Raw genomic sequence first — 22,454 nt, 5'->3', positions numbered from 1 at the left:
ACTGTAGAACTCAAAGAGGGTGTACTTACTTTTTTCCACAACTGTAGCTGGGTTAGAATCATACTGGGTAACTGTATATGTATAATAAGCTCCTACTACAACTGTTTTCCGCCACTCGGTAATGAGTGACAAGGATTTATTATTTTATGTATTAAGTACTCAAAGCAGCTAACAAAATTAAAATTTTAATAGATAATATGTCAAAGGCTGGTCTTTTTGATACACTTCCTACATTGCTCCAAGGCTATGAAAATACATCAGACTGAGATACATATTTGGCCCTGGGGTCAAGTACATCTCCCAATGGAGTATATTTCATAGTCTTCGCTTTTAGACTAGTGGCAGGTTTAGAAGAAAACTTAATATTGCTCAGAAATCTATGTACTATTTTTATGTTCTGTATGGGTTAAATATTTTATTAGTTTGTAAACCTCCCAGGTCCCAACATTCCTCATGTTCAGTTTGCCTTGATATATACCTAGTTTACTTCCTAACATGCATTAGAGAGACAAGTGGCTAGGGTTCAGTGATGGTAAATCATATGAAGGAAAAGGCACAGTCCATTAGCAAGGAGGGAATCAAATGCACATGCTGTTTAAGTTTGGTGGCTTTGTAATAGTAGGGGAGAGGAAATAAGAAAAGGAACATATGGAGCTTGAGCTAGAGTATGCTTTCCTACTATGAAAGCAGAGAGTATTATTCAAGGGGTAATAAAATTTAATTTAGAACATCTTAAGACATTGATTCTGTCATAGCATCAATTTTTTTAATGTTATCTTATGTAGCCTTCACTCTCATAATACTTTATTTATTTATTTATTTATTTATTTATTTATTACATTTATATCACTGCCCATCTCACCCAATGGGGGACTCTGGGCGGTTTACAATAAATAGCATTAAAAACATAGCCACATAAAAATTACATAAAAATATACATAAAAACAAATGTATACTTGGCTTTTGTTCTCCATTGCTCCATTCCCAGTTACCTCTCCAACTAGTGTTGCCAAGTCTTTCAATCAAGGGGCAGCTTGGTGAAAAGTCAGTTTAGAATAATTACTTCCCAAACCATAATCTCCTCTTCTCAAATCTGAAATTAAAGATCTGGACAGCCACTGTCAGAAACAATGTAGTCTACCTTGACCTTTAATCCAGCTGCCCAATAGCTGGATTAAATTGCAACTGTGGGGTAAAGGGGAGGGGTTCAAGAAAGGTTTACAGAGTCATTGATTGATTATGTGCCATCAAATCAATATCACCTCTTAGCAATCATACAGATTTTCTCCATGACAATCTGTCCCTAACCTGGCCCTTTAGGTCTTAGAATAGTGTAGTCCATCCACATTGATATTGTTCATCATCCTCTTCTCTTTCCTTCCACCTTTCCCAGCATTCTCCAGAAAGCTAAATCTTCGCATAATGCATCTGAAGTATGATAATTTGAGCTTGGCCATTTGTCAAGTGAGAACTCTGGGTTGATCTGTTTGATGATCCATTTGTTTGTTTTCTTGGCTGTCCATAGTATTCTCAGGAGTTTTCTCCAACTCCAGATTTCAAAAGTGTCAATGCACTTTCTATCCTGCTTCTTCAAAGTCCAACTTTTGCTTCCATAGAATGTCACAAGGAATACCATTACTACACTATTCTGATCTTTGTAGTTACAGATGCTTCATGGCATCTGAATATCGTTTCCAGCGCCTTCCTCGCCAGTCTACCAAGTGCTAGTCTGTAGTATATTTCTTGACTGCTTTTTTTTTCTGTTGATGTTTGATCCTAAAAGGCAGAAGCTATCCACAACTTCAATATCTTCATTGTCAGCTCTAAGGCAGGTTGATGTACCTGTTGTCATTAGTTTGGCCTTTATATTTAATTTTAATTAATTTCCCATTTTTCTGCTTGCCCCTTGACTTTTATTACTAGAGCTTGCAGATCCTTTGCATTTTCAGCTATCAAAGTGCATGCAGTCATAACCACACTATTTTTGACAAAGTTAAAATGGGCTGGGAGGGTCACTGCACAAGCTCTCTGCTATTCGTACAGATAAGAGCACAGAAGGAAACTAAATAGAGGTGGGCATCTGTCTCAAATTGGTAAACAAACAGGCAACAACCATTTCTTTTCCTGAAGTAAGTAGGATATATCATTTGCTCACTTCTGCATATTGCTCAGGAAAGGAAGCACAGCACATCGCTTTTGTGCTTTTTTCAGTTATCTGCCATCTTCTGACAAAAGACAGGTTTGTACACAGAAGTGTAATCCAGTGCATATAAAAAAGGGTGATACTTCAATCACAGTTGTGGCTGCCATCTTGACTGTTTTGAGACCCACTACCCTATACCTGTTCTTGTTTGTATGTAAAGGCACCAGTGGGAAGTGAGGGAAAGGTTAGGGTGATTTGCATCTGCAGCAGCTATGTCTGCTTAGTCCAGAGAACAAAATGAAAAAGTAAAGTTAGGATGGACTAAATAATAACAAGGAGCTGTCAGTCCTTCAAGGTAGACCAGACCGGGAAACAGTGCCATGTAGGTCAGTACTACTTTTAATTATAAAGCTGCAGTAACAGAATATTGCAAGTCGGACTGTTGCCTTGGTAGTGGCTCTTCCTCCTCTGTTTCAAGGCCATTCCCTCTTCCCTCTACAGCAACAGACACTGCATTTGTAATAGAAATGGCCTTTTCAGATTCCCTTTTTATCCCTATATGGAATTTCCTGTGAAGGAAGGAAGGGATGGACAGATATTTTTTGAGCTTGTTGCTCATAGACTTTTTAAAAACAGAAGCATTGGATTAATATTTCTTAATGGAATACTGCTGATGCATCTTCCCTATAAAAATCCACGTGAAATGGCTAAAGCAGCAAGCCTAAGAATAGCTAAAGGTCAGCTGAATCATGCGGTTATTTCTGAGTAAACATGCTTAGGACTGAATTCCAGCTCTAATACGGTGTTCCATATGTATATAGTTGTCTAGAAATCATTCTGAAAATCTTTTTTGTGAAGTTATCATGGGAATTATTGTTTAGCTTGGCTTGTGTGCATTTCAGGACTCTTTTGTTCTATTAGATATTGTGAACTTCTTTAATGTGTTTTTCCTTCCAGTTTTTTTGTTTTTTATAGCATTTTTTTTAAAGTGTACAAAGATACAAAAAATAGACAGTGAAGGAAACAACAGAATACTAAAGACAATTAAGAAATGGTTAAAAAACAAACTAAACAGAACCAAGAAATAGATGAGAAAGAACCTTCCCCCAATTAAAAAATATATATATTGTGCACTTCTTGCCCCAGAATTTTATCTCTCTCTCGTATACACACAAAACCCTCCTAGAATTCCTTGTTGGAAATATTATCAAACATAATGGAAAAAAACCTGTTGGAATATTATCTCTGTAGACAGTAATCTTAGTCGGAGTTCATAACATAGGATGGTTGCTCAGTCATGCTTAAGTGTGCATGTTCAAGAAGAAACACCTCAGGAATTTGGAGTTTTAACAGGCATGTTAAAAACCTGAAGCTTAAAGCATGCAGGTGACAAATCTCTGAGAAATGAAAATCTGCTTCTCTTGATAACTTCACAGCACATGATTTCTATCATGCTTGAACAGTTCTTGATTAGGCCATAGCTGCTTTGTGGCCCACCTGAATCCAGTATGTCACTCTAAAACCTTCTGTCAAGTAATTTCTATTCAGTGACTGAACAAATATGCTACCGTCGTTCTATTTAAATTGGATTGTATATATAATCTACTTTCTGCCTTACTTTGCATAGAGGAAGTGAAAAAGATGGTATATTCAGGAGCAAGTCCAGATAAAACAGAGTCCTCTAAGTGGAGGTTCTTAGGATCTAAGCTATGTTTATTTAGAACCGGCAGAGCTTGCTCCTATTTATTGATGGTAAAATTAGGCTGGTGTTTCTTTGAAAGCTTCCTAATTTGTTAGCAGTTCTGATCTGCATAATTTTGATTTTTTTAAAAAGTTGAGTAAAGTTCTTTGAGGCTTAATGCCTTTTGAACAAAAAGTAAACTCTTATCCCCAAGGCTATCACAGTAATTTATGAAGACTGCTATTATGTTTTGTAGGCGACAATAAAGCAGGCATTAAAGTAGCATGCATAGAAAGTGAACCTAAGGACTCAACTTGAGAAAATAACATTGTTTTCATTCTGGGGGAGGAAAACCTTGTTTTCTTTATTGCAAAAAATCAAGAAAGGTACTTTACAGTGCTCTGGAGAAGATTCCTCTGCTGTACTTTCTCATATGACAGATAGTTACTCAGTTTTATGATGCAGAGGATATATTGAAAAAGACACATTTAACAAATAAATTTTACAGCTGGGATTCTTACATATATTTAACATACAGAATAAAAATTTAAGAAATCAAACCATAATTTTTTTCATATTTACACCAGCAAGGCAGGTTACAGTTCAACATTGGAAATATATTAAAGAAATTTCATTGAAGCTTTGGTATGAAAGTTTGAACTTTGGCCTTTATGGAAAAGATAATTTATAAATTAAAATGAAGGGAAATGATTTATTTTCTGCACAGTGGTATGACTTCACCTACTTCTTGAAAAAAAACCAATATAAGATACATACACCCAAACAATTTCAGAGACTTTGAAAAAACAGAAAAATAAAATGTATTGGGGAAAATTGTATACTTGCTGAAGTTACTGTATGTGAAAAATCTATTTGTATATATGTGGGACTGAAAAAAAGAATTAGATCAGTTTGTCTTTATTAATTGTAAAATATTTTTTAATTAAAGCACCTAAAAAGTCAAGATGCTCTAGAGAAATATTGAAATAAAATCAGTAACTCTCTTAATTACATCTCCTGCCCACTTGTTGATAACAGATTAAAAATATAAGAAAGACATATTTAAGGAAGGGGAAATAAAAGGAGTCCTTTTTTGACTCTTGGAAAGACTTAAGGCCTTCTTTAATACCAAAAAAGAAACAAACAATATCTAGCCATCCATTCAGATGAAGTTACAACATCACTGACCTCACATTCTGAGACAGATCACAAAGCGCATTCTCCACACTGAAATAAGTCGCCTGCTCTATAATAGGTATAGAATAAGTTTTATTAATCCTCCTTCATTGATGAAAGAAGCTTACAGGATAGTTCATTATTCATGCCTTTTTTGGATTTCATAACTGTCAGCCCTGATTTCCATAAAGGGCCTTGGAATCAAACCTTTTAGTTGAGTGAAAGCCCACTTCCGTTGTAATGTTGCTGAGGTAATATGAGATTCTACAATGAAAGCTGAAGCAATAGCCTTCCATTTCTGACACAAGGGTAATGAACTCAGAATACAGAGGATATCTTATACAGTGGAATTTACTAGAAAAAAATCTGTGTAATTAGAATCTCAGTATCAGTGCATCAGATAAACAGAAGTTTTGTCTTCTTTATAGATTTGTGGATACTAATTTTACATATAGCTAGAAGCCAAAAGCAATGAATCAAGTGAAGTAATCCTTGCTATTTTAAGCATTAATGGATTTTCACTTCATTAAATACAGAGAGAGAAAACATGGCTGTAAAGTTGCAAACAAGTGTATTTGGTATTGACTGCCATTAGGGGCAGAAAAGGTATATGAGTAAGCCTTCTCTGAAATGGTGTCTTTCAGATGTATTGGATGACATCCAATAAATCTACCACCCTAGCTGACATAACCATGCTTGCTGGGCATATTGAGAGTTGTAGCCTAACAAATTTGGAATTTGAGGTTGGGACTTTAACACTTTTGTCCTCCTTGAGGGAAGTAATTATTTCCACAAAAGAATTGTTGACTGTAATATAATAAGTTCCAAAAGATTATTTGGAAGTTGTGGTACATTGAATAAATACATACGTTGGTTTTGGTCTAGCGCGCTGGATGGCTTCATTAAAGAGCTGGTTGGCATATAAGTATTTAGTGTAAGCTGCTAACTTCAGGCACAGGTGTGAATACTATAAAAGAGTTGTGGTAAGAAATTACTAGACACTATTGTATTATGTAGAATAATACCTTATGTTTCCTAGGTTAATAGCATGTAAGATCACTCCTGGCCTTGCCTCTCCTACCATCAAGTCAATATTTTAAACTCTCTTCATGCATTGTTTATGTAGTAGTTGAGATATTGTTTAAGGCAAATAATTAAATGGTGACTTGATTAAATTGTGGAGCAGATCTGAGTGGAAATTGCAAAATTAATTAGGAGTGATCCTAATTTATTTAGGGCTTATTTTTTATTTAGTACTTTGTCAAACTTTCAAAAGTTCATTATGGTGCAAGTATGTGTTTTTTTAAAAAAGTACATAAAAGAAAACAGTTGTAAAAGAAAATGCTTTTCTTGTGCTCTTTATTCTATCTGTTCACAAACACTGCAAGCTAATACTAGCTGTAAGTAACAGTTGCCTTCATACTGCCTCTCTGAATGATCCCAAGCTCACAAAATGGCAGTGTTCATGCTCAAAATATCAGTGATTTTGCATAAAAATGCTGAAATTTCATCTTAAATCTCCCATAATTTAAAGAAAGAATGTCAAAGCATTGGGCAACTATGCAAGATTTGGGCCAGTTTATTTCTTTCTTCAATGTTGGAATCCACAGAAGCCATCTGGGATACCATGGATGCCTTGAGATCTACAAGTACTATCTTGCTTAACTACTAATTTAGGATGATGTAGAATTCATTTTTTAAAAAAATTGGTTAAATTTAGATGAGAAATTAATTAGCTGAAGGTTGCCATCTGTGAACATTTAAAAAAGTGTAATATGTCAAGTATTATACACATTTATTCTGTATGTGCCAATATCCTTAACTGTTAAGTATCTTGCAGCACTTAATTGGGCTTTTGGGAAAGAAAAATCCATGTGAATTCACAAAGAAACATTCCAGTCAGATACTATTGGGCATATATTTTAAAACTGAACTAAAGTAACCTAAAACAGCTACAGAAGAAAATACAGTAGCAGGGAAATAGACTAACATTAGATAGTTTTTAAATTATTTATAATTTCTAATTCCCATGAGAGTTGCTTTATGTCTAATATGGCTTTGGATACATTTTATAGGAAATCTTAACTATTTCTGCAGACAGGCAATATGTAGTGTAAGCTGAATTTACGAAGGCAGCTCCTACCTCATGAGAGATGCAGATGGCATGTTCTGATTTATACTAGATGAAGCAAAACAGACATCACTCCTAGAGTAGCCTGATGCACAGATCTTGAGCAACTTTTCTGGTTAATGACTTTGTAAGAGTCAGCATTTCAAGACAGAGCATGAGGGGTTGCCTAAGGGTTGTCTTGCCTATTAATTAGGATGTAAGGATTTTGTTTTCCCTTCAGATTGTTGAAACAGCCACAGGAGAGTTCCAGCAGCAGTAAAAAGGTGTACCTTTTGCCTAAAGGACACAAACAGAATGTATTGATAATTTCACAACATTATTCTTTACAGACTCTTTTTGTCCTTCTTCTGATTCCATTTGCTAGAAGTAAATATAAGGTGCTAAATATAAGGTGCTAAAATTCTAGTATACTTATTTGCATTGTCTTACAAATCTTAATAGCCACTGCATTTTTTTACTGAAAGCATGTAGGTACCAAATATAAAAGGAAATGACACCAGTTTGTATATAGTGTAACATTTCTGATTTGACCTCACCCCTGAAATAATATACTTACATCAGGCTAAGATCCTCCTAAAGAAAGGTGATGTTGAGCAATTCTTCTGCCTCAAGCTCAGCTTCTACTTGCAACTTCTCATGTTTTCCCATATAAGAGGAAATCTTTGTTAAGTGGAGGTAAACAGAAGAGCTTCGCAATGCATTTTGGCTGACAGTATTAGTTACTGGCTGCCTCAAAACATTCATAGCCAACTCCAGTTGTAGTTTTCACAAGTGAGCCCTTGAAGAATATTGCTATTACCTGGGGACTAGATTAGGCAAGGTGTGAAATGCTTGATCATGTCTGCATATCTTTAATGGCTGGGTTCACTTGATACTGTGACCACACCACTAATCTAGCCAAGAATGTATGTATTGGCATAGTATATGTGTGGATTCAAACAATGTGGCCTTTTGTAAGATGGAAATTTTGTCAGTGCACAGATTTTCTAAGTGCTGTCCAAGGTTTTCCAGTATGGCACCCAGTGTGCCGACAACCACTGGGACCACCACTGCAGATTATTATTATCATTATTATCATCTATCATCTATTATTATCATTATCATTATCATTATTCCTGACAAAATTACTCCCTAAATTATTTGTCCTAGGATTTTTCTAGAACAAGTAAGAATTTTCAAGTACAAATTTTGTAGGAAAAAATAATATGGGCTAGTTAATTTTAAAAAAATAAGGATTGGGTCTTGTGTCACCTGTAATTATTTTAAACAAAATTTAATGATATACAAATGTGATCATACATTATGACGTCTGCATCTTTAAGTACTTCTGTGCTCCGTGTGCACCCAGTGTGATTTGAAAACAGGCTCATAAATTTCATCAGATACGAAAGTTTTCTGCTAGAATTGCCTAATGTGACCTTCAAATACTATGTGAAAGTGGTTTGTTAAAGTCAGGAAAGTTTGGAGTTGATACATTTTTCCAAAATGACCTTTAAAATATGCTGAAGACTGAAAATGTTTCTTTATGAGGACAGTTTTGGGCCATAAAACTGTGTCTTATAGTCCAAAAAGCCCAGAAAAATGGAGAACCAGAACCTGCTCTGATGTCCCCAAGTTCTCCTGTGCCAGACACATGTACTTTGTACTGAAATAATTTTTAAGTTCATATTGGACAGATTGCCTGACATGTTTTTTTAAAATGATTGTTCACATGGTCAGCATATTGAACAAAATTTGTTTATTTATTTATTTATCCAATTTGTCCCCGCCCATCTCCTCCCATCAGGGGACTCTGGGCAGTTTACAACAATCAATTAAAACAACAATCATAAAATATATAGTATAAAATTACAATAATAATATAAATAAGAGTAAAGATAAAAAGTCCAAGTGGCGAAAGAATCTAAAACAGTCCAAATGTGGGAGGAGTGGTCTATAGCAGCCATCCCCATGTAGATCTATTCCCCTCTCCACCCCAAGCGAGGCAGCAGAACCAGGTCTTCAGACTACTCTGAAAGGCCAGGACCGATGGGGCCAATCTCACCTCTGGGGGCAGCATGTTCCACAGGGCGGGAGCTACTGCAGAGAAGGCCTGCTTCCTGGACCTCGCCAAATGAAGTTGTCTTAAAGACGGGGTCCACAGCATGCCCTCTCTGCAAGATCGGATGGGACTGGTTGATGTAATGGGGAAGAGGCAGTCCCTCAGGTAACCTGGCCCCATGCCATATAGGGCTTTAAAGGTAATAACCAACACCTTGAATTGGACCTGGAAGCATACTGGTACCCAATGCAGCTTGCGCTGCAGCGGTGGTATATGTGCCCTTCTAGGGGCACCAAAAAGAGCTCACGCAGCTGCATTATTAATATCATGTTGTCACTGTATTTCTGACTGTTTTCTTTCGGTTGTGTGAAAAATTACATCATGCCTTCTAATACAGCACCTAGAAAAAAGCATTGATATGTGGCAAAATAAAGAGTTAACTATCCTGATTTCTAAATCTCTTATGTTGAATCAAGGCTAAGCTAATTGCATTTGATATGCATTGACAATGGAATGGAAATCTGGATGAAATCCATGTATTATTTTGAAACTTGGCTTCTTTTAAATGAAATGCCTATAAATATTAGATGGCTTCAGGGATAATGCAAACTAATAATTTATCTCTGAAAATCCTATTAGGTCAAGTAACCACCATAGGCAGTACCTACAGACAATAGGCAATAGGGCCCTATAAGGAAAGAGATGGATTCTTCCTTCTATCAGTCTTGGAGTCATTTCTAATACAAGTGAAACTTTACATCCTCCTTTGCTATTGATCTAACAATTAACAAGTAAGACTCTGGTTCAGATCATTTATCAAACTTTCCTTTTCTGGTGCCCTTCAGATATATTGGACATAAATTCCTATGCTGGCTAAGAATTCTGAGAATTGTAAACTAATATATTTAGAGTACTAGGTTTAAAAAGCTGCATTTATCTAGTTAAGAGTAACTCTAGTCGTAAGTCCTGACATGCTATGAATTCTCCCTTTTTGGGCAAAAAGGTTGAGAATTGTTTAAACAAACTTGTTCGTATTTCAGTCTATTCTTGATACCAAACTCTTTAGTTTAATAACATAACCAAAGTGTACAGCAAGCTCTCTGTTATTGGAAGATTACACTTTATAAAGCAGTAACTATAAACTCTGATCCTCAAACTAAGGTACTTTTTCAAAATATTAGCAATTTTGGGCAACCTAAAATTAGATTTCCTTTTCATATAGAAACAATGGATTTAAAGTGATGATATCTGCATATCCATTTGTGATAATGGAAATTGCAGAAAATGCCTAATCAAAGAGACTCTGAAAGGAGGCGGGGAAAACCAAAACTTTTCTCTGATCCTTGATTTTTGAAACCTGACAATAGTACAGCTGTATTTCTGTGAATTGTCTTCTTCCAAGATGTGTTTTAGCCAGCATCTGGGATGAGGTCGTCTGATGTCAGACTTGCCAGATGTTGGTAAACCTCAGATATTTGGCAGGAAGGTTCATCCCGGTTTCCCTCCATTCAAGTGTAGACATATGTAGCCTGTCCTTGGTAAGTATTCTGAAATGTATTATCAGGGCAAGTTTTCTAGATGGTGGACTCACAGTCTGATATCATCTTTAACTCTCTGAATTGAGAGCTCCCTCAATTTCATTGCATTATCTTCTTCCCTGAGTCCAAGCTCAGAGGGGTTGTTTGGTAGGATCACACATGACGTGGACTCCTTTTTTAAATAAGGGTGGGTCACAATTAATGTGAGTTCGAATAGTGTGATATTCAATTTAGTGCGAATTATAAATTGATACCGGATCACAATGTGAGCCAAAATTGAGTTAATGCGAGGCTAGTGCACACACAGTTGAGGCTGGTTCATGCACAGTTGTCATTGGGGTTTTAGATGCTAATCATTGTATGTGCAAAATGGAGAAAGGGAAGGTTCTGTTCAAGGAAAGCTCAAAAAAAGAGGCTCATTTTGAAGAAATACAGGAGAATACAGGAGATACAGTAGCAGATGTGCTTTGGATATGAGTTTATCTTCTAACTTGTCCTTTGTTCACTTGATTTATTTATTTATCGTATTTATGAGAGCTATTTAGAAGATCTCATGGCAGGTTATAATCTATTATAAAGCAATAAAAAACATTAAAACCATGAAAAAAATAACTGAAGGGTGGTCTAGGTAACAATCTTGCTACCACTTCCTGCATTACATGACAAAGATGTTTTTGCCAGTGTAAGCTTACCTTTAGGAATGATACTTAGAATTTTTTTTGTTTTTATTTTGCTTTCTAGAACTACTCTGTGACTTTGTTAAAAATAAATGTAAGTTGTATATTCTTTTAATCTTTTACGGTTATATTTCATTAATAAACATATAAAAGATATGTTTAAAAATTACCGTATTTTCCATAGAAATATCACTTTAAATAGTGTGAATTTGAATGATGCGACCATTTTGTGGGATTCATTATCAGCACTAATCGAGACCTACATGTAGTATCTTTCACCATTAAGCACACCTGGGCTATTATGTCCCTCATCCCCACAAGTAGATCCCTGTCCTTTTTAGGCAAAGCTGAGTGGAGCAGGGGAGGCTGAGCAGAACAGCTTCTTGTATAGTTGACCCCTTCCTAGAATTTGGAGTTGCTAATGAGTGAGGGCCAAATGAAGGAGAGAAGATCTTCCCAGGAAATATTATACTTCAGAATTTTATGCAGGGTGCCTCACTGCTCTTGCTCACACTTTTTCTCCTTTTCTTTCAGCAGTTAGAGTGAAAATTAAGTAACTCTCTCTCAAATCAAATCAAATCCTTTATTAGGGTCAATGACCAGATGTGGTCTCTCTGTCAATATTATTTCCCTATAGGACTATTTGACGAGCAGGCTGCTACTAAAATCCAGTGTACATCATGCACACACACAGTCACTCTTCTGTCAGCTTGAACCCAAAAAGGGTGGGGATGCAGGATGTTCTGAGGACAGATTTGAAACAACAATCAGTATCTTAGCGCAGTGGCTAAATTACTGGATGGGAGTGGTGTCATGACCTTATTATGATGCTGCTATGCCAGTTAAACCAGTTTCTGATCTGTTCAGAGTTCAGAGTTCTCATCTGGGCTTGTTAGTCTTTCATAGCTTAGGACCAAATGATTTTAATCAAGTACTTGTTTACATATGTTCTTACCTATTCCTGAATAAATTCAGTAGGGGGGCTTCTGTAAGAAAGAACCCATGTGATGGCTAACTGGTTATGCCACCACCATTTTTTATTTTCTCAGCTGTTTTAGATATAATAATTTTGCTATTCATTTTTATCTAATTTTGATTTCAGTTCCTTTTCATTCTCATTTTCCAATTGTTTGGATCTTCTGTCTTTATGTGTATGAAGGGATTGTATGTATAAGTGATTTCGTTTGTGTGTGTGTGTGTGTGTGTGTGTGTGTTCATTCTTATGGAACCCACCCCCATCCCCACCCCAGACTCTCATCCCACCTTAGCCAGGAACTTCAAGTAAAAGAAGATATGGGTTAAGGTTGACTATAATTTTCCTGTTTTACTGATTGGCATTCAACCTATCTTTTTCATCATTTTTAATGTTGAGAAAGTAGAATGGAGATTTTATAAATAAGTATAAATGTGCCAGCATCACTGAAACAATTGATCATGGTATTTGTCAACAAGTATATACACTGAACATTATTCAGTTTAAGAAAAAATAAAGCTAACAGAAAAAACAGTGTTTTCTATTTCTCTCTGGTTTTATATTTGGTCAGGATGCCACTTTGTACATTTCACTCTCAGGAGTTTTTAATATATCATATTATAAAAAGTTAATTCTTATCTCTCTTTCTCAGTCAGCTTGCAATCATGCCAAACCTGTCCTTCAAGAAAATATAACTTGGTGTCCAACATCCTCCTTTTAGAGGAAGACTAAATGCCAGCAGCTGAAAAGAACTGGTTGGATTGCTCATACATATAGTGAAACATTGCGTGACTCTCCTTTTTTGCAGTCTTTCTGTCCCTTAGGGCTCCCTACCAGAAGTGTCCTTACTGTATATTCTTGAATCTTTTTCTGGCCTTGGCCTCCCCCTAAGCTGTCCCCATCAGATGCATTACGATAGCCAGGTGGACCGTTTTTTCTTCCCTCAGCAATGTTAGACTGCTTTTGAGTCCTCCTTCCTTCAGTAGCTACTGTAGAATGTTGATGAATGTTCTGTGACATACCACTCAGTAGGAATGGAAGTTGGCAATCCCATATGATCAGTAAACAAGCTTCCATTTATATTGTTTCAATCATAATATTACTCTTCAGATAATGTGAAGAACAGCAATATATTAGAATTCTCATTACGGTACTCAAAATTTAGAAGGATTCTATGACCAAATGGTAGTACCCTAATGGTACTGCTGTGAAACAGAATGGATGATCTAGACATATTAGATAATTCTGTTTCTGGAAAAAGTCCTAGCACTGAGCTCTAAGTGTCCAATGGGATAACTCAGTCTACCCTTGCAGATTTCTGTATAAAAGCCCACTGATTAAACGCACACCAACAGTTCATTTAATCCTGGATTGGCAGTACAATTCAAGACTCTGCATTAAATTTGGTTCATTCCTCTGAAGAAGTTTCTGCTCAAAACGTGGAGAGTTTTCTGTGACAGTGAAGCTAGAGATCCTGAAATATGTTTGACCTGCATCAACCTGTCAAGTGCTACAAATGAAATTTGAATTATTTAGTCTCAACCAGTAGTTCCCAACCTCTTATCCATGACGGTTGTGCAGGTTGTTCACCAGCACTGTATATATTGAATAGAATCATAATTATGTACTCTGGGATGATAAAATTTTGACCTTCTGCCGTATGACATCCTTTCATATATTTGAAGAGTGCTATTGCATCTTCCCTCAGTCTTTCTTTCCAAAATCTAAATCAATCGCCTTTTATAGGGCTAATTTTCTTCTATCATCCTAGTTGTCATTCGATGTATTTATTCCAGTTTGTGCATATTAATAGTAGGTGCCTGAAATTGGACACATTATTTGAGCTGAGGTCTGACTAAAGCAAAATTAAATGGAACTATTATTCTCTTGATACAACCTAACCTTATATTTGCTTTTTTTTGTAGCCACAACACTCTGCTAATTCATATTCAATTTGTAAGCAAATACAATATCAGAATCTTTTTCACAAGTACTATTGCCAACCCAAGTATCACCCATCTTAAGCCTGTAATTTGATTTTTGATGCCTAAGTGAAAAAAGTATCTACTAACATTTGTGCTGTTACTTTCAAGCCATTCTCTCAACTGTCAAGATAATTTTGAATTTTTTTTAATCTGGATATTAGCTATTTTGCTTAATATAAATGTTGAAGAGTACAGCATAGTAGAACCCCATGATCATATATTGATATATCTTCTATAAAATCACATGAGATCATCACATTCATCACATTTTGTTATTCTTTAAACTCTCTTGAGATCATGAAGTTCTTGCTCAAAATCTAGCAAGCTTCCAGACAAGAGCTCCAAATGCCAGATTTAGTGATCTTACAAGGTTTTGGCCATTAAAAATAATTGAGTTTTGGGATGTTGCAAAAAGGATGCTTGTCTGTCATGATGTCCAAAGGTGCTGCATCGCCCATATAAACCAATGAAAATCATCAGTAAAGATAGCCAAATTGTAGTACTGCATGTTGCCCAGGCTTTTACTATTACTAAGTTGGTGATAATTATTCATTTAATAACCAATAATTCATTGGTTATTAAATGAATAACCTTTAAATATTTCAGTCAGCAAATTGATAAAAGGAAACTAAAAAACAGGTCATGGAAATTATGAAAACTGGATTTTCTGTTATCTGTACATTAACTACTGTATTGTTAGTACTGAGGGACGCGGTGGCGCTGCAGGTTAAACCGCTGAGCTGTCGATCGGAAGGTCGGCGGTTTGAAACCGCGCGGCGGGGTGAGCTCCCGTTGTTAATCCCAGCTCCTGCTCACCTAGCAGTTCGAAAACATGCAAATGTGAGTAGATCAATAGGTACCGCTTCAGCGGGAAGGTAACGGCGTTCCGTGTCGTCATGCTGGCCACATGACCCGGAAGTGTCCTATGGACAACGCCGGCTCCAAGGCTTAGAAACGGAGATGAGCACCACCCCCTAGAGTCGGATTCGACTGGACTTTACGTCAAGGGAAACCTTTACCTTTACTATTGTTAGTACTAGTATTATTTTAATAACTTTTTGAAATAATCTTTATAAAAACATGGGATTATGAATGTGATGATTTTATAGAATTGGCTTTAGTATAGTCCTGTTGAATAATTTAATAAGCTATTTTTTATAAATTGTTTTTGTCACAATTTATGGGTGGCTCAAAATAAATTCTCAACCAAATGATTTCAGAAGCAAGCTATCATATTGACAATTTTGATTTTATTTCTATGTTGTCGTTATAGTTTTATTATTTAGACATAGATTATAAATATACATTTTAATGTATGGCTAGGTATAATTAAATAATGTAGTGTACAAAGTTGTAGTATACAAAGATGAGTTTCATTCTTTGTAACAAGGCATTAAAGAATGTTGTTAATTGGACCTTTATTGATTTAGGAGTAACATGCAGTAGAAATCCCTTTCTGATGGGCAGATGTGTCAGAATTCCTTTTAGTGTGAAACTTGTACAAATACAAGTGACATGCACTGTATGCTACAGACTATAAAAACCATACATTGAAGAATATTGTTGTCTTCAAAATTCCATAGAAAAGCTTTTTCATCTTCAAATGTCAGTGTAGTGTTTGCAGGTCACACCTACTGACTTTTTACTTTTGAAATGCTAGACTCTGGGTAAACTGGAGTATTAGCCCACGTTGTAATGTAGGATGAATATATATTGCCAAAGTCTATATAATCTCTTTCTTGGCTTCAAACTTCTCCCTTTCGGTAAACTTAAAAGCTTCCTGCCCGTGAAGCAAGAGTAGTCTTTTACATGGAATTGATCTATGTATGTGTTCAAAAACATTGCTTTCTGAAAGCAGTGTTTCTTTCAAGGTTTGTTTGTTCTGTCCAAAGTTCCAAGCAGAAGCAGAAATGTTTACATAATTGTCAGATGGAATTTTTTACTGTGCACCATCCTACACTTCCACCGCAGTGTGTTTAACATGGACCAGGATCAAAACTGGAGAGACAAGGAATAATGCTCAATAAGCAGCTTTATAATGAGTGAAACAAGTCATTCAATTAAAGAAAGAGACCCTGAAGTAGGAATAACCACTCAGCAAGCCTTTTCAACCAAAGAATAAAAAACACTGAGAGTGGGAGTGTTCTGCCAATTCCCCCTCTGATATCATGTTTCTGTAGCTTGATATTAATTTTTGATTTAAAAATTCAAATATTATTCTCTTAAGAAAGGATAAACACAACTGATTATTTAATCTCTGTTTTTGAATGCCAGATGTAACAATTCTGCCATGAGCCAAAGATATTCAGGCCTCCATAATGCAGAAAAGCAGGTTGCAGCTACAAACTGAGATGCTATGCTCTGTATAGCTAGTATAATGATGCAGAACTACCAGCCTGTTAGAACCCAAGGTTAAATAGGACAGTTCATGGCATAAGGTTTCCCAAAATATTAACAGCACTGTTTTTCAAAGACTGTTCATTCACTCTAGAAAACTATAGTGCTCATACACCCCAACTAGCATGGTCAAAGAACAGGAATTATAGAGTTAATGGTTCAAAACATATGAAAGGCCCTAGGTGGCTTATCTGTAATCTAGAAATACTGAAAAGTGTTGAATATGGATTGTACACATATTTATTGTTCATTCTTCCACTTTTCTCATTATATAACTATAATTGACCAAGTAAGAAGAGCATGGTATGGAAACCCTACTTAGCACTGAATGAAATACAAACCGCCAGTACATTTGGAAACCTATGAAAATAGTGTGAATTGATTTCTGTCCCTCATCAGAAAGGAGCATCAAAAATATTTGTGTAAAGATTAAATTAAATGTGTAAATTAGACTTAACAGAGTCAGCAGTTTTTAGTGCCTTAAAGCTTTAAACTACAAATCTGATTGTCTCTCTCTAAGTTGAATTCAAGTTATACTAACATAACATACAAGAATGATTGTGGGGTGTAGAAGAGTGAGATTGAAACAGATGCTATTATTGTATAAGAAAAAAAACTGATGAAAAATTTGCAATTGCTGTAAGAATATTGAAAACTGGTAGAACTGCAGGTGTAGATTGTGTGAGTGGAAAAATGTTAAAATATGTATGGGTTTGCTTATGGAGTAGCTGTACAACCCATTTAATGTGTATGTGTGAACACTGCATTGGCGCTCGATGATCACAAGAGTGTTCTTATTTCCCTGGAAAAAGGGAAAGACAGCAAGACTGAGTACAAATATAACAAAGGGACTAGTTAAAATGCCTGGGAAAGCGATTGTCTGAATTCTTATCAGAAGAGTAAGGGAGGTCATTTGGGACATGCAGTGCAATGTAATTTTATGCTGGGAACAGAAACAGAATTTTGCTCTTCAGCAGGTCAGTGAGTAATGTATAAATTTGAGAAAGGGAGTTTATTGTATGTTTTTGATTTGAAGACAGTGAATAGGCTTGAATACCGAATACTTTGCAGGAATATAGGGTTGAAGTTTGGTTGCTGAATATGATAAGAGCAGTAACAGGTAGTCCTTGCTCAATGACCACTTGTTCAGTGACCGTTCGAAGTTACAATGGCACTGAAAGAGTAGTATTTAAAACCAGTCCTTGAAGTTCTGGATATTCCAGCACCCTGCAACAGCCACACCAACACCTGCCATGCTCACACCATGCCTTACCAGCCCATCACACACACCCTGCAGCAGCCACCCAAAGCCCCACCACACTTGGCAGGAAGTTGTGATAATGTCCTTGTTTAATGACCCGTGATCATCACTAACATCACTAATCCCAGCAACTGGGAGGGCTGGGATTGCCGTCACTAAGTTTCTTGTCTCATTCCTTTAATTACTTTGGCTTACTATTTCATACTCCTTTTCTATGCCCTTTCACCATTGCTTATCTCAAAATGGAGTAGCATGATATGTGTATGGATATGCGTATATGTATGTAACATTTTAAATAAAATGTATTTCAGACAATTTGCCTTTAAATACTATTATACTAACTGAATAAGCACATCTAAGCTTTTCTTCTAGTGTGATGTGACCTTTGCCCAAGTGAAGCTAATAATTGTGAAAGATTAACCGCTGAGCTGTCGATCGGAAGGTCGGCGGTTCGAAACCGCGCGGCGGGGTGAGCTCCCGTTGCTCGTCCCAGCTTCTGCACACCAAGCAGTTCGAAAACATGCAAATGTGAGTAGATTAATTGGTACCGCTTCGGCGGGAAGGTAACGGCGTTCCGTGAGTCATACTGGCCACATGACCCGGAAGTGTCCTATGGACAACGCCGGCTCCAAGGCTTTGAAACGGAGATGAGCACCGCCCCCTAGAGTCGGACACGACTGGACTTTACGTCAAGGGAAACCTTTACCTTTACTAGCACATGGAGATAAGTTGTAAATAACTAATAGATATGGAATTCAGTGCATTCCACTGAAATAACTACATAGAATAAATAAATCCTTATCTATCAGTTATTTATCCTTATCCGATAAATGTTTACTTTCGCTAAAAACCATGTTACAAAGACTCCTGGACATACAGCACATATCAGTTTCTAAGAGAAGATAGATAAGATTTGCCACTGAATCTGTTTTGTAGGCCTATTAAAGTTGGAATATTTTTATAATGTAGAAATCATATGGGTGTTTTTTTTTTTCTATATGTGGAACATCCCCATTTTCTTCTGGAATATTCCTTTCTCTGGTCAAGCCTGAATCAACATAAGGAATTCCACCAGAAGAGAAAAACATGGGAACTTTTGTGTATGTCTCTAAAACGATTCTCAGAAACTTGCTTTATTAACTGGTCAACAGATGTTGTTTAGTTATTAAACATCTATAATTGCCCTCGTCTTTTTTTTCTTCTTCTTTTGTTTTTGTGAAACTTTTTCTATGAACTGAGTTCCTGTTTTGAAATTTGAACTATATAACATGATGAAAAAGTTCTAAGCATACAGAAGCCTGTGTGTAGTTCCATCCTGAGAATGTATTAGTACTTTCAGTTGACTTCCAGAAAGCCTGCCTGTAAATTCTATTAAATCTCACGTCAGCCCCCACACATTCTTCTAATTCTGGTTTAGCCAAGCTTGGTAGCTCTTTCCTTTTCAGGTTTGTAAAAATGTGTGCAATCTTTTCTTCCATTGCCTAACTGTTAATAATTGGAGGAAACTGACCAACTTAAATAGGGTAGGGAGTGTGTGAGCAGTTGCCACAGAAACTGCAATCCAATATAAATATCTTACTGCTCTTCTATTTATCATCTGTTTTCAGGGCAGTTTAAGCTGCTGGAACAAGACCGTGATATTAAGGAGCCAGTGCAGTATTTTAACAGTGTGGAGGAGGTGGCTAAAGCATTTCCTGAACGAGTTTACGTCATGGAGGAAATAACATTCAACGTTAAGGTAGCCCCTAAACAAATGTTTATCCCTAGTTTACAGTTGAGCCATTTTTTTACATTGCAATTGAGCAATTCTATATTGTGGATAAAGTAATTTGGGATTCTTGTCTTGTCTTAATCTGTTTGCTTTTGACAGCAATTTAGCTGTGTACATTTTGCTTAGGCTGAAGTTGAGGGTTATTAATCTTGCAAGATATGAAGAACTTTTCAAGGAGGGAATCACCTCCAATCAGCAGTGTTCTCTTCCAGTGTTCAACTGGAATACTGCCTCCAAATTTTAGACAGCGATTCTTTTGTTGTACCCCCGCTCCCTCACCTCTGACCCCTTAGATTTTATTTGGTAAAGGAGCAGCTGTTTCATTCACTCTACAATACAGTATGTCTTAGGCCACATGAAGACAATATAAACTGTAATGATGTTTTAATATCTACTTTTCAACTCAGATGGCTGAGAATAATCAAAATTTCTAGAAAAAATACTAATAACATTTTGATTTTAAATCTATAGGGAATCAAAGAAAAATAAAATGATGTGTATGGAGACAAAAAGAGCTCTTGTAGGTTTAAGTGCAAAAAGCAAGCAGTATGAAAGAGGGGAACAACTCACAAATTCATGGGTGCAGTCTCTGCAGAATGTGCCCCTTTTTGCTACCAATCTTGCAGGATGAAATGATCTTGGTACATTTAACAAACTTCAGTAATTTCCATGGAGAGAGAGGGGGGCAGGAGAGAGAGAGAGAGAAGTCTAACTCCAGGTGCGATGGAAGTTTTATAGACATAAAACATTTCATTCATTTTATTCATATTTGATTTTAACTTATATAACTGCCAGTCTCACAAAAGACTTAGCAGCTTTCTTGTGCTATAAAAGTTGTATTTTATTATATTCAATGTGGCAACAGTCACTGAAGATGGGCTTCAAAAGTAACATATTCTAAATTTTAAAAAGCGAATAATGTATAAAATTGGATTAATCCCTGTTCTTCAAAGATTCAGTCCTTCAGTTTTCTACACATAGATTTGAATAAAAAATAAGAAAGTTCAGCTTTCATATCTTGCTTCAGTTGTCTCTTTTTTTTCTGAATTATACTAAGAGATCTTACATCTCCTGTTAGCACTTGATGTAGTCCAAGGTCCCTTTGGGTTATGTCTGTACTAACACAAAATAATGTATTTTAATTTTACACCTGATGCAAAACATTGTAGTCTATAGTTTATGAAGTTATAATTGCTTGTGAAATTTCTGCCTTGTTGCTCACATAATGTCAGGAGATGGTTAGTACTGCAGAAGTGTGATCTTCTGACACATTAATCTCTGATTTTAAGAAATACAGTATCTATCTTTGTTCTCCATTTTCTATATCAGAAGCTCCTAGGAGTGGAAATACTACCAGAAAGTCATGTGCATGTTCATTTAACCTCTATTGTGGCTCTCCTACTTTTGTTGGATTTCAACTCACATTATATGTGACCACAACCAGATTTACAGTCCAGCAACATATAAAGGTCTTTAGGTTTACTGCTTGAATAAGTATACCATATCTCAGTAATAAAATTCCAGAAAAACAATAGAGATGCAAAAAGAGATAAAGGGAGTCCTCGTTCATCAGCCACTCATTCAGCAACCATTTGAAGTTACGATGGCACTGAACAAGGGGACCTACTACCATTCCTCATAGTTGTGGCCATCGCAGCGTCCCTGTAGTCATCTGATCGCGATTCAGGTGTTTGGCAACCGACTCGCAATTATGACAAGTCACAGTGTCCTGTGGTCACCATTTGCAACCTTCACTGCTGGCTTCTGACAAGCAGGGCCGCAACTGAGGGGGGGGGCAAGTGGGGCATGTGCCCCGGGTGGCTCACTTGGGGGGACGCCAATATGAGCGCTAGGGGGGCTCCAAAATGGGCATGGAATCCATGTTTGCCCCGGGTGACACAGACCCTAGTTGCAGCCCTGCTGACAAGCAAAGTCAATGGGGAAGCCAGCAGGAGCGGGATTCGCCTAACAACGGCAACTAGAATTGCTGCAACTGCAGTTGTAAGTTGGCGCAATCATGTGTTGTGTTTTATGACCATGTCGCTTAGTAGTGGAGTTGCTGGTCCCAATTACCATAGTTAAGCAAGAACTACCTGTACTTTGCTCCCATCTAGTAGTGGTCATTGGAATTTTTACAGCCCAGAAACGGTATGCCTACCTTTAGAATTAAACATGAACCAGGGAGATCCAGCTCCAGGTTCTGTCTCAGTCAAAAAACTCAATAATATTCTGAAAATAAACAAGGATTATCTTGCTGGAACAGATCATGATCCATCTGGTTAGATAGTTTAATTTTAACAAGGGCCAGCAAGATATTCCAGATAATTGTGTTTATTGAAGCATCATCATACTAGCACAAATGTAAAAACATAATATAGTATCAATATCATTAAGATTATAAATGTAATTAGAATTAAAAAATCAACTATGAATGCATATAAATTTATGTAATTGGTATACTGTTATATGGTATAAAACTATATATAATGCTAAAATGACTAACCAGCCATAAGTATGGATGGCTAACACAGAATATAAAATCAGTAAATCACTAAACTCTATAGGTATTTCCAAACTGAATATTAATAGTATAACAATAGTGGTGCAAAAATTTAGGTAGGACATAGAAAGGGATGGCAAGGAATCCAGAGACTAAAACCTAAAATAACCAGAAAAAAAC

The 22,454-nt window shown here is 36.4% G+C and overlaps 1 protein-coding gene across 1 annotated transcript in view; it reads left to right on the top strand.

Annotated features, from left to right (window-relative positions):
- The window catches only part of GAREM1 (GRB2 associated regulator of MAPK1 subtype 1), a 99,964-nt gene that overhangs the window by 50,708 nt on the left and 26,802 nt on the right, over positions 1–22,454 (top strand). The window contains exon 3 of the mRNA XM_063299236.1: positions 19,611–19,741. Coding sequence (XP_063155306.1) covers positions 19,611–19,741 — 131 coding nt within the window. The remainder of the gene's footprint in view (positions 1–19,610; positions 19,742–22,454) is intronic.

This window comes from Candoia aspera, chromosome 3, assembly GCF_035149785.1.
Source record: "Candoia aspera isolate rCanAsp1 chromosome 3, rCanAsp1.hap2, whole genome shotgun sequence".
In the NCBI taxonomy this organism is placed as follows: domain Eukaryota; kingdom Metazoa; phylum Chordata; class Lepidosauria; order Squamata; family Boidae; genus Candoia; species Candoia aspera.
Note: the sequence above shows the minus strand (reverse complement) of the source record. Positions and strands in the feature narration are given on the sequence as shown.